The 13449-nt window shown below is 38.8% G+C and overlaps 1 protein-coding gene across 2 annotated transcripts in view; it reads left to right on the top strand.

The window, feature by feature from the left end:
* Positions 1–13449, top strand: part of ELP2 (elongator acetyltransferase complex subunit 2) — a 51320-nt gene that overhangs the window by 11012 nt on the left and 26859 nt on the right. The window contains exons 4-12 of one of the 2 annotated variants that reach the window (XM_061131166.1): positions 3104–3260; positions 3681–3758; positions 4309–4512; positions 5150–5214; positions 6317–6383; positions 6850–6990; positions 8128–8223; positions 10537–10637; positions 10824–10955. In XM_061131166.1, coding sequence (XP_060987149.1) covers positions 3104–3260; positions 3681–3758; positions 4309–4512; positions 5150–5214; positions 6317–6383; positions 6850–6990; positions 8128–8223; positions 10537–10637; positions 10824–10955 — 1041 coding nt within the window. The remainder of the gene's footprint in view (positions 1–3103; positions 3261–3680; positions 3759–4308; positions 4513–5149; positions 5215–6316; positions 6384–6849; positions 6991–8127; positions 8224–10536; positions 10638–10823; positions 10956–13449) is intronic. The other variant, XM_061131165.1, reaches the window with a different exon arrangement.

Here is a 13449-nt window from a genome sequence, read left to right as displayed (position 1 = left end):
TGTGGAAAAACTATACATACACTTCTCTTAGAGAATCATTAAGTGTACATGAGCATAGTGAAGGCTCTGAAAAGTTCGACATGGACAGACCTCATCTTTTTTCAACCAGTGTTTCCTTCAAGACTGATTCCCCACCCCCCTTTAAGTCCCTTAGCAGCCATTGTAACTTTGAGGAACACAATTTTGGAAATATTTCTGGATACCACAGAGTGGGCAGTAGAAGTGTTACTTTTCTAGTAAGAAGAGGAGGAGACGATCTTGTGAGACTTTGGGTTCAAGAGTTTGTTCTTTATGAACAGGCATTTGGAAGTCATTCAGGATTTCTTGCCTGGAAAAGCCCATGGACAGAGGAGCCTGGTGGGCTTCTGTCCATAGGGTCACGGGAGTCAAACTCGACTTAGCAACTAAACCCACCAGCAGCAGCAGGATTTCTAGGCAGTGGAGTATGTATGTTAAAGGAAAATGAGTCTGACAGGAGAGTGCCAAATTGGGGTAGGAAAAAATATGAAATGTATTTTTGAAGGCAAAATGATTTTGGCATTGACTAGATAGTTGCCAAAGGAGTGGGAAGCTCGTGGGTAGAGAAGTGAGAAATCAAAAACAGTGGGATTCTGTCTCTGGGCCCTGGAAGAAAGATGCTTCTACAAAGCAAAATAGGCAAGTGGGAGGGAAGATGTTGTAAACATTTTACTTGTATTGCTGGCCAGACACCCAGACTTGTCTCCAGAAAAAGGGGCCAGGTTTGGGGGTGGGGATTGTGGAGTCACTTAGACTTGAATGAGAACTGCAAAGGCTTATGTAGCAAAGCAGTTCCTGTTTGGACTTATCTTGGCAGAGGAATACAGAGAGAACCACTTGAGCACTCGTTTTTGAGACCTTGAGTTGAGACTTGCAAGACTCTTTCATCAGGGGTGCTCTAAGCTTCTGTCAGTAGAGAGACTTGCAGGCTAAGTATCTGGTGGCAAATAGAGAACTTAGACATGGCCAGAAAGGAGGCTTGAGGCCAAACAGGAAGAGGAGGAAGATGAAAGGCATCAAAGAGGGATGAAGGGAATAAAAGGATTTGGGGGAAGGAGTCACACATTGTAACTTGAGAGGCTTAAAGGTTCCGTCTGGTATGCATTTTCACGCACACAGGTGCTCACTGCATCTTGACTTCTGATAAAAGGAAATAGTTCTAAGCTGGCATAATGAGAGATTTGAGTCTTTGACCAGTGGGCATTGTTTTTTAACAAGCCAGTGAACTTGAGAGATTTGTTTTGTTTGATCTTTTAAGATTCTCTGAGGGTTGAAATAAAATTATGCTTAAAGATGTGAAGTGACATAGAAAACAAATTTATGATTGCCATAGGGGGAAGGGGATGGGGATGGGGTAAAATTAGGAGCCTGGGATTAGCAGATAGAAACTATATAAAATGAATAACACAACAAGGCCCTACTGTATAGCATAGGGATCTTTATTCAAAACCGTAATAGGAAAGGATATGAAAAAGAATATGTATAACACAATGTAACACTGTAAATCAATGATACTTCAGTATAAAATAAAAGATAAAAAACAGGTGTGAAATGAGTTTTTCCACAGATTTAACATTTGGGAGGTAATTATACAGACTCAGATAGCATTACCAACTGAGTGGACATGAATTTGAGCTATCTCCAAGAGATAGTGAAGGATGGGGAAGCCTGGCATACTGTAGTTCCTGGGGTTGCAAAGAGTTGTACATGACTTAGTGACTGAGCAACAATAGTAACAGTAAATTTTAAATACCAGGAAGTATAAAGAAGGAAAAAGACACAAAATTTCCGTGGCTAACATTCTAATGAAGATTGTTCCATATCTCTAGTGTTTAATTGTGTACTAAAGTGATTTTGTTTACTTGAGTTTTAAAAAGTGTTTTTTTAAAGAAAAAAAAGTTGTTTTTTTTTTTTCAGAGAAGTCAAAGGTTAATGACTACAGGAAGTTAGTGTACAAAGCCTTATACATAACTATTAATTGCCTTTTTGAGTGGCAGAGTTCTACTTAAGTAATTGGAAAAACAATTGAGATATTTAAGATAACTCTATTTCAGCAGACAACAATTTACAAAACATACCTCTCAAGGAAAGTGGTAAATCTTACATATTTGGAACTCTAAAAATACACAATAACAGAACAACAGAATAACAGAAATGTTACCACAGGGCATAATCTTGCATGACAAGCAGGAAGACTGATAACCAGGTGGGATTTTCCAGTTTTTGCCAGTTCTTTGTTTTGTAGCTCTGCTTGATACATGCAAGTATTATGAGTGGATGCTGAAAAACTTGGTAAAAGTTTGATGGAAAACAGAACATTTACTCAGTTCCAAAACATAATCTCACATATTACCACAGAAAAAATTTTCATAGTGAAAAAACATGGTTAACACTACCTTTGCTAAAATATCAAAGGTAATTTCACTGATAATGGAACAGGCTGACGTTGCGTGTCTCCTGGTGTGTTACACTGATGTTGTGATGATGTCACAATGTCAGCCCTGAATCTGTTCATGGGGAGACATCAGAGCAATCCTAGAGGAGGAGCAGTCCACAAATCTGGCCTGTAGTCTTCAAAAGTATCAATGTCAGGGATTTTTGTTGGCTTAGAATATAAGTCTAAAATTATTTAATCAGTTTCCTATTAATACTTTTTTTTTTCCTGTTAATACTTTTAAGTTGATTGCAATTTTCCTGAGGAGTGTATGATAAGTATCCTTTTACATTTGTCTTTTATTATCTGTTAAACTAGTGCTGCTCTCTCAGAGTAGGTTCTTAGATGTGAGATTGCTATGTCAAGGGATGTGCACATTTTGTGTGTTGTTAATATGATCAGACAGACTTCTCACAAGTTTATGTTCTTCTCAGCTTGTTCATGGTCAATCACTAAGTTGTGTCTGACTCTGCAACCCCATGGACTGCGGCACACCAGGCTTCCCTGTCCTTCACTATCTCAGCTTGAGAGGACTGACTTCTGGGTCAGGCATTTTAACAATGCCTTTAATCCTCTGATTCTAGTTAAGTGCAGGTGAAACTGATCATTCTTTTGTTTAACATAGCGTTTTTGTTTTTCTTTGTGATTCAGCTTTTAAAAGCAGTCCCCATCTACGGCCATGAAGGCCCTGTCTATGCTGTGCATGCCGTCTACCAGAGGAGGGCCCCAGACCTTGCCCTGCACACACTGATAGTGTCCGCGGCTTCCGATTCTACTGTTCGGATCTGGTCTAAAGAGGGTTCTGAAGGTAGGTTTACAGACGTTGTTCCAAACAGGTGAAATAGTAATTATCAAATGAACAGCATCTTAGAAGAGCATCCTCATAATTTTTTCAGTCTTTCAAGCAGTTTTTGAAATGTTATATTTCTAATCTGCATGTTTTTTTCTTTTGCACTTTTCTAGAATTCCTGTTTACCAAACTGTTGATAATGTAAATTCCTTCAAAGCATTTTCATTTAAGTCTTTTTGTTCTCTGTAACCTTGTTCTCTTGTAAGGTGACCATTACATGTTCTCTTAAAAGCTGACCATTTAAATTCCCATTGTCACTGGGGGCTCAGGATTGACTTCTCTCATCTCCCTGCTGACGTCCAGGGTTCTGATGATGCCACTGGACCTCTCTAGGTGGATAAGCTGAGTTAGTTGTTCATGGTGTGTTTTATTTCTTAGTGACATGCCTTCAGACCTTGAACTTTGGCAATGGATTCGCTCTGGCTCTCTGCTTGTCTTTTTTGCCTAATACTGATGGTGAGTTTCCTGCTAAGTGTATATTAAAAGAGCAACATATTTTTATATCTTCATACAACCAGGACCTAAAAGAAACATATTGGATCTTAATTTTGTGTCTAAATATTTTTAGGAGACAAGTTGAGAGACATGAATAACATACTTTTGTTCTCAGTAGTCAAATGATCTGTGTATAAAACATAAAGTAAAGGGGGTGACTGTTAGAAACGTCAGTAGTTGTTGAAAATTTAAGTGATTTAATGTGAACTCAAGATTGATACTCCTATTTATCAGATATATGGTCAGTGTAGATGTAATTGGGAAAATTGCCTACCTCTGCAGAAGGTGGAGGTCTGGGATAAGTTGAGAAAGTACTAGGGATGGGCCCTGTGAGCATTTCTCTCAAGGTGACAGCCCCTTCCCATCGTGCACAGTGACAGTTTGCCTCAGACCACTTAAAATCTCTAAAATAAAAATGTCCTTTTGCTGGGAAGCCCGTCTGTACCTGTCTTTGATTATTCTCCACCAGGATGGTGGCCAGTGCACGTCAGACAGTCTTATGGCTCCTCAGTTGCCTGGAGGACAGAGCTGGTGGGCAGAGGCTGGGCCTGGAACCCTCCAGGCTGTTTTGCCCTCTGCAGTGGGAACTGCAACTCCGTGGTCTCACGTGATGTTCCACTTTCTGCCAGGGCTCCCTGGGAGGAGGAACTGCGCATGTTCTGTTCTGGTTTTCGTTACATAGAATTTCATTTCTTAGCATCTGCATTGAGGCTGAGTGACTGGAGTTTTTTGGCTTTTTTTAAAAATTGATTTAAAGAAAACTAATTTTACAGTCACAACTTTCATAGCTTTTTAACCACATAGTTATATATGTGCTTTTATTTTGTTCTTTAATTATGCCATAGATTTTGTTTTATTATCAAATTATTGAAACATACGGTCTTCAAAGTAACAAACATACCCTTAAATCTTTGTGCAGTAACCAGTATGCTGGGCTCTTAGTCGCTCTCCTGGATTTTTTATTATTCACTTGGGCTAATGATTCCTATTAAATGTTCTGGCTGACATGGTTAAGTGCTCCCAGCTTGTTTTTACTGCTGAGCTCTTTTTACTGCTCCTTCTATCGTAAATGACACAGAACAGAGGAGAGGATTCTGTTAATAGTCATTCTTTGCCAAGTATCCATTTAATGGAACATTCTAGAATATTCATTTTATTCCTAAAGATGTTTATTGAGTGCTTTCAATTTATTTGTTCAGTGATGTGGGAAATAGAAGTCGAGGCTCTACCTAGAACTTAGGACCCCGCATAGGTGATTGTCATAACATAGGATGGATGTTATGATGTTGTATGATGTTTTATATATATATATGTTATATGATGCTTACAGTGATGCCTCTTTTTCCTCCCAGTGCCAGTATTAGCATGTGGCGATGATGACCGCAAAATTCACTTATTTGTTCAACAAAACAATCAGGTAATTGTTCATGTTTCTTTAAGAGGCTAGAATTATGTTCTGCTTAATTCCATATCTTAAGACAGACTTTCTAGGTTATAGAATTTGGGGGGTGTTCTAATCTAAGCTGACCAATCCAATAGGAAAATCTTTTTGACAGTCCTCTGTTAAACTGCTTGTCACTCTTTGATCACCAGGTACTCTGCTGCTGCTTTGGCCTCCAAGTCCAGAGTTGTGGAAGACAGGTCGTTAGGTGGGGAAGAAGAGAGGGAAATGTTGTAGTAGTATTTTTTCTTAAGAAATTTAAATGAAGTGTAACATACCTACCGTGAAATACACCCCTAGCAGTGATTATTTATCCTTGTAATCTTTTCCTGTTCTTTGAGTGGTTAAACCAGAGGGAAGTTTCAGAAAGAGGGTTGGTTAACCCTGTGCTCATTTAGTTAGTAGTGAGTGAGTGAAAGTCGCTCAGCCGTGCCCGCTCTTGGTGACCCCATGGACTATTCAGTCCATGGAATTCTCCAGATCAGAATACTGGAATGGGTAGCTGTTCCCTTCTCCAGGGAATCTTTCCAACCCAGGGATTAAACCCAGGTCTCCCGCATTGCAGGTGGATTCTTAACAAGCTGAGCCACCAGGACAGCCCAAGAATACTGGAGTGCATAGCCTATCCCTTCTCCAGCGGATCTTCCCGACCCAGGAATCACACCGGGGTCTCCTGCATTGCAGGTGGATCCTTTACCAGCTGAGCTACCAGGGAATCCCTAGTTAATAATAGAGAGACTTGTTTCTTTGCATTTTATAAGAAAGTTAAAAATCATTGTGTTCAGCCGCCCAGCTTTTTTCTATATTGTATCCACAGCATATGTCATTTTACCTTGTGAACAGTTGGTGTATTTGGGGACTACAGATATTATCTACTCATGACTCCTCAGTTAAAGGATATAGAAGATGAGATTTTTTTCATTCCCAAGTGAAAACTCTATCTTACGACTGATCAGATAGGGTTCCCAGTTTTTTTAAAAAAATGCAGGAGGAATGGCTGAGATCAAATGAAGTCACTGATATACATTAAAATATTAAATTCTTACATTAAGTCCTGTGATTTTTGTTATCTTACTAGTTTCAGAAAATGCTTTTTCTCTCTGGACATGAGGATTGGATAAGAGGCGTGGAATGGGCAGCCTTTGGTCAGTATGAAATATTTCTAAAGTACATATAATGCAGACAAGTATGTGTAACTTTCAAAAAAGTAGCCTCTTAACGTTTAACATTTTCTTTGTATGTGACATTTTTCTGTTGGCCCAATTAGAAAAGAGGATACTTATCCTTTGTATTAAGTATTAGTTGCGATGGCAGAGGATGACATAGGGTGATCCTTACAAGAGGACACTAGCTATTACATGTGCAGACAGTCTTGAGAAGTTCTTCGTGGAAATTAGTAGATTGTATAGGAATACCAAATATTATGACTATTAGCATTTTATGTGTATTTGTCAATGTCATTGAAAATGAATATAGGTCAAATGAAGGAAAGGGAAGCACAGTCTAATTTTTTCGGGAAATTTAGAAAGGTGTGTATTGTAGAAGAAAAACTCATACTTAAATTTAAGAATAGAATGTTCTAAAAATAATAATATCTGTTTTTTTAACCAGGAAGAGATCTTTTCCTAGCAAGCTGTTCGCAAGATTGCCTGATACGCATATGGAAACTGTATATAAAATCAACATCTTTAGAAACTCAGGAAGATGATAATATAAAACTGAAAGAAAATACTTTTACTGTAGAAAATGAAAGTGAGTAATAAGGAAAATATTTAATGCAGTAATTCTTAGATTTCCTAGCTGATTTATTTATCTGTATCACTACACACATATGTGAAGGTTACGTTTTCAGAAGTATCAGATCCCTAGCTGAAACTTACACTATGCATTTTTCCTTTTTTATTTTTATGTGAGAGTAAGTAATTTTTAATATATGAAACTTACTTTTCTAAACCTTGTTAGGTTTTTTTAGTTGCTGAAAAGGTTTAGTATTTTGTCAATAAGTTAGTTTGTAAAATTTTATTTAAATTTCAGTTTTAGCATAGGAAGATCTGAAGGAATAATGTGAATTATTCGTACCTTTGTTGGAGGATGTTCATAAGAGACAACTAAATTCCTATATTTGAATGGTATATGTAGTTCTGATTTTCTTACTGTCTGGCATCAGAACAGTACCCCTCCATGGTAGGTTCTGTTGGAATGTTGTATTTAAAGGAGATAATTTTCTATGGATATGAAAATCATAATGTTAATCCTTATTAAACATTGTTCATCCAGAAATACACTTCTTTGTTATTACTCTTCTTGGTTATAACACCCATTAGAGTTGAGATTTAGTGACAGATTTATGGAGAGAACCAGGAAATACTATAAGCAGCATATTGTTTCCAAATATGAAAACTTCTGTGGTATTTTCATTATTTATTTTGTTTAAAAGTTCACAGTACTGATTTGACTTCCTTTATTTTTACATTTATCTTAGGGGTGTTGTCTCTTTTTAGTGGTAGTTTAGACTATTTCACATAATGAGTGAGGATAGCAAAGGAGGCTGGCATGTTTTTTTTTTCTTTTTAATTATAGAATAAGAGTCACTGTCCCTGAAAATTTAAAATAGAATATATACATTAATTTTTATTTATAGCTAAGTAGGCAAAACATAAAGAAAAATTTATGCATCTTTAGAATTTATATATCTTTTTTCTCCTATAATTTTGAACAAGGGGTAAAGTTAATGAAATTTAGAATTAATGTTTTTTGTTGAATCTAAATCATGTTCTGTTCTTATTTTTTTTTTTAATGTAATTGTATAACTGAGTTGGTTATGAAAATGTTCCTTTTAAAAAGAGCTTTGTGGGAAGAATCTATTTTTTTTTTTTTTTTTGGTTGTAGGTATTAAAATAACATTTGCGGTTACTCTGGAGACTGTACTGGCTGGTCATGAAAACTGGGTAAATGCAGTTCATTGGCAGCCTTCATTTTACAAAGGTAGGAAGAAAATCAAACACAAAGCCCTCATTTCAATTAAATCTGACTGATAGAATTTTAAGCCGACCAAATGAAGTAGAGGATATTTTTGAGTGTAATTAGAAAACTCAGGGACTGCCCTTGTGGTCCAGGGGTTAAGAATCTGCCTGCCAGTGCAGGGGACACAGGTTCAATCCCTGGTCTGGAACTAAGTTCCCACATGTCACAGGGCAACTAACCTGTGAACCACAGCTGCTGAGCCCACGTACCCTAGATCCCGTGCTCCGCAACAAGAGAAGCCACTGCAATGAGGAGCCTGTCCACTACAACTCGAGAGAAGCCCCTGCTTGCTGCAACTCGAGAAAGCCCTAGCACAGCAGCGAAGAGCCAGGGTGCCACAATGAAGACCCAGCCCAGCCAAAACAAACAATAAAAAAAAGAAATCTCAAGTATTAGACATTTTCATGTGGGCAAAGTATAATAATACTGTAACCCGTTCAGCTAGCTCTTCAATTTCATTGAAAGTTGTATTTCTAAGAGGGAAAAGTATGATTCCTGCTTTGATGCCAAAACTGCCATATGGCTTTTAACTTTTTATCTTTTAAGTTTTTACCTGGTCCTTGTGGGGTTTAAGAGAAATTAACTTTCAAGTCAACTTCACTTGATCCTTTACCCTTGGAAATACAAAGTTGGTAATACCAAGCTACATCATTTATGACTAAGTAAAGATTTTCCTTCTGTCTTTTGCCCTTAACCTCTGTTTATGGAGTGATGATTGTGCGCCCGTTCAAGTTGGCACTGAGGTGTAGAGCTGAGCGTGGCAGCCCCGTTTTCTCCTTCCAGCCCCTTCCCCAAGACAAGAGTAGAGAGCAGCAGGAATTAATGCTCAGGTAACACCACCCAGCTTTTATTATATTGTGTCATATTTGCTGCAGTTGAAAAAAAGATAAATTAGATATTATAGGACTTCCCTGGTGGTACAGTGGATCAGAATCGCCTGCCAGTGCAGGGGCCCTGGGTTCGATTTCTGGCCTGAAAGGTTCCACATGCTGCAGAGCAGTTGAATCCGTGTGCCCCGACTACTGAGTCCGCGAGCCACAACTGAGCCCACGCGCTGGAGCCTCCAAAGTCCGTGCATGTAGAGCTTGTGCTGCACAGCCAGAGAAGCCTCCGCAGTGAGAGGCCCTCGCTCCCCTCCTCGCCACAACTAGAGAGAGCTGCGAAGCAACGAAGACCCAGCACAGCCAAAAATCAATGATTAATTAAAGTAAGAGATAAATTAGATACAGATATTGGGGATCCCTGTGTAGTTTTTCCTGAACCCTTCCCCCTCCATCCTTCCCTTAAGGCTGAATTCAGTGTACGTTATTCCCATGCAGTTTTTATCCTTTTATACTGTACATTTATGTAACCATAAACAAAATTGTTTTATACCTGTTAAAATGATATCAATATGCATTTGTGCTTGTACAACCTGCCTTTTTAGCTTAATACAATTGGCTCTATAGTACTGTAATAAATGTGTAATACTTTCACACAAATAATAAACCATCTTTAAGAGCATTGTACCTTGAAAAGTACGGTAGTGCAACACAACGGCTGGCATACAGGGGCTGGCATTGAGTGAACAGGCAAGAAGAGTTACTGACAGGAGGAGGGAGAAGAGGTGGGACATGGTAGAACTGAAGGGTTGTCAAAAGATGAAGGCCAGGCTGCAGTTTCACTCAACACCTGATGTTGATGGCAAAGGATTGGTTCTTTACTGGATTCAAGTCTATCTAAGCCTGTTGAAGAAATGATCCAGTGATGTCTGGGTAGCAGCTCTTCTTCTCTTGTCATAGATGACAAGGTAGCACTGGATTGTATTCTGAATGGCTGCTGCAACCTTCGTGTGTACTGGTCTACGTTCAGGTCCTGTGCCTGAAAAACCAACAGTACCTCCTCAGATAAAATCGTCTTGCCGTTTCCTGTGTCATGAATCTCTTCAGTTCTTCAGTTTCTTTTTCCTCTCTTCTCTCTTCGTCCTTTCTGTGGGCCTCCCGATTCTTCATTGGAGGTCTTCATTAGAAAGTGCCTCGCATCGCACACCAAGAAGTTGAGTGAAGTCGCCCTCTTGCAAATCTAGCTTGAAATAAAGACACTGTACCCCTGGACCCTACAGAGCTGTGAAGCACACAAAAGCATGACCGCCCATAGAGGATGCACACGGTGACAAACGTGTGCTAGACACATGAACCAGCTTACATGGCTGGACATGGCGAACACTGCCTCGTGAAAGTGTGCAGTTTGTATTTTTATTTAGAGGACTTAGTGTAGTTTGTTTTTTTTCTTTAGATGGTGTCCTACAACAGCCAATGAGATTGTTGTCTGCCTCAATGGATAAAACCATGATTCTCTGGGCTCCAGATGAAGAGTCAGGAGTTTGGCTAGAACAGGTAAAATGTGAATATTTAAGGAACAGAAAAATGAGTTTATTAAGCAGTAAATCCCAAGGCTGTGTTCCTAGAGCTACAGATGTTCCCTTTTGTGTATGTTAAATAGGTAAGAACCTAATCTCTGGAATCAGTGGTTTCTGTTGTGAGAAATTGTTTATGACTTGTTTTCTGTGTATTGTTGAGTAGGTTCGAGTAGGAGAAGTAGGTGGCAATACCCTGGGATTTTATGATTGCCAGTTCAGTGAAGATGGCTCCATGATCATCGCTCATGCTTTCCACGGAGCATTGCACCTTTGGAAACAGAGTGCTACCAACCCAGTAAGGAAAATGCTTTTAAATCATTTCTGATCAAATAGAGTAAATCGTAAGTGAAACCTTGGGAAACAGTGATGTTTTACCTCTAACACTCTTCAGAAACATAGTCGAGGCATTTGAGTTCAGATGACGTCACTTTTTCTGTAGATGTTATTCTGTTGTTATACTAAGTAAGAAACTTATGCTCTTCTAAGAATAAAATTCAACTGTCTAGCATTGTTGCAATGTTAAAATTTGCATGTAGTTAAATTTTCTACATAAGTGAAGTTTAAACTGCATAAATTTTAAGCTCTCCCTTAAGCTATATACATTTTGTGATGAGTTTTTCCTAAAATGTTTAATTTCTTTGTCTTCTGGAATATAACATAATTTGATGTTTTCCCTATTGGATAGCTAGGTGCTCCACTGATAATTTGTTGAGTTGTTGAATGACTGACTGACATAAGGGCATTTAGAAGGACCTGTTATTTTATGATGGAATATATTAATGCTCTCAGGGGCTCTTGATATGTGTAATTCTAAATGATCCTGCAAATATTGGGCTTTTCTAGATCTTTCTTACACTTTTTACTCTCTTGGAGAGGGATAATCTTCCTCTAGGTAAGTGTAATAGCTGCTATACAGTATTATTCCAATCTCTTGCTTCCTAATTTGCTTCCGACCTACTTCTCTGGATTTGGGGAAAGGGGATAACACGAACGGTGTTAGGAGCACGTGGATCTTGGCCCCAGAAATTATTAGCTATGTTTCTGAGGACATCACTGAACCTTTGTCTCCAATTCCTCATCTGTAAAATATGGACAGTAATAACACCTACTGAGAGGGATTTCGGAGTTTTGCCAAGAGAACACACTGCTCATAGCAAACACTCTCTTCCAGCAACACAAGAGAAGACTCTACACATGGACATCACCAGATGGTCAATACTGAAATCAGATTGATTATATTCTTTGCAGCCAAAGGTGGAGAAGTTCTATACAGTCAGCAGAAACAGGACTGGGAGTGGACTGTGGCTCAGATCATGAACTCCTTATTGCCAAATTCAGACTTAAATTGAAGAAAGTAGGGAAAACAACTAGGCCATTCAGGTATGACCTAAATCAAATCCCTTATGATTATACAGTGGAAGTGACAAATAGATTCAAGGGATTAGATCTGATAGACAGAGTGCCTGAAGAACTATGGATGGAGGTTTGTGAAACTGTACAAGAGGCAGTGGTCAAGACCATCCCCAAGAAAAAGAAATGCAAAAAGGCAAAATGGTTGTCTGAGGAGGCCTTACAAATAGCTGTGAAAAGAAGAGAAGTGAAAGACAAAGGAGAAAAGGAAAGATATACCCATCTGAATGCAGAGTTCCAAAGAATAGCCAGGAGAGATAAGAAAGCCTTCCTCAGTGATCAGTGCAAAGAAATAGAGGAAAACAATAGAATGGGAAAGACTAGAGATCTCTTCAAGGAAATTAGAGATACCAAGGGAACATTTCATGTGAAGATAGGCACAATAAAGGACAGAAATGGTATGGATGTAACAGAAGCAGAAGATACTAAGAAGAGGTGGCAAGAATACACAGAAGAACTATACAAAAAAGATCTTCACGACCCAGGTAATCACGATGGTATGATCACTCACCTAGAGTCAGACATCCTGGAATGTGAAGTCAAGTGGGCCTTAGGAAGCATCACTAAGAACCAAGCTAGTGGAGGTGATGGAATTCCAGTTGAGCTATTTCAAATCCTGAAAGACGATGCTGTGAAAGTGCTGCACTCAATATGCCAGCAAATTTGGAAAACTCAGCAGTGGCCATAGGACTGGAAAAGGTCAGTTTTCATTCCAAACCCAAAGAAAGGCAATCCCAAAGAATGCTCAAACTACCGCACAATTGCACTCATCTCACACACTAGTAAAGTAATGCTCAAAATTCTCCAAGCCAGGCTTCAACAGTATGTGAACCATGAACTTCCAGATGTTCAAGCTGGATTTAGAAAAGGCAGAGGAACCAGAGATCAAATTGCCAACATCCGTTGGATCATTGAAAAAGCAAGAGAGTTCCAGAAAAATATCTATTTCTTCTTTATTGACTACGCCAAAGCCTTTGTATGAACCACAACAAACTGTGGAAAATTCTTCAAGAGATGGGAGTACCAGACCACCTGACCTGCCTCTTGAGAAATCTGTATGCAGGTCAGCAAGCAACAGTTAGAACTGGACATGGAACAACAGGCTCTTCCAAATCGGGAAAGGAGTACATCAAGGCTGTATATTGTCACACTGCTTATTTAACTTATATGCAGAGTACATCATGAGAAACGCTGGGCTGGATGAAGCACAAGCTGGAATCAAGATTACTGGGAGAAATATCACTTAACCTCAGATATGCAGATGACACCACCCTTATGGCAGAAAGTGAAGAACTAAAGAGCCTCTTGATAAAAGTGAAAGAGAAGAGTGAAAAAGTTGATTTAAAACTCAACATTCAGAAAAGTAAGATCATGGCATC

This window comes from Dama dama, chromosome 27, assembly GCF_033118175.1.
Source record: "Dama dama isolate Ldn47 chromosome 27, ASM3311817v1, whole genome shotgun sequence".
Lineage (NCBI taxonomy): Eukaryota > Metazoa > Chordata > Mammalia > Artiodactyla > Cervidae > Dama > Dama dama.
This window is presented reverse-complemented; position numbering and strand designations above follow the sequence as displayed.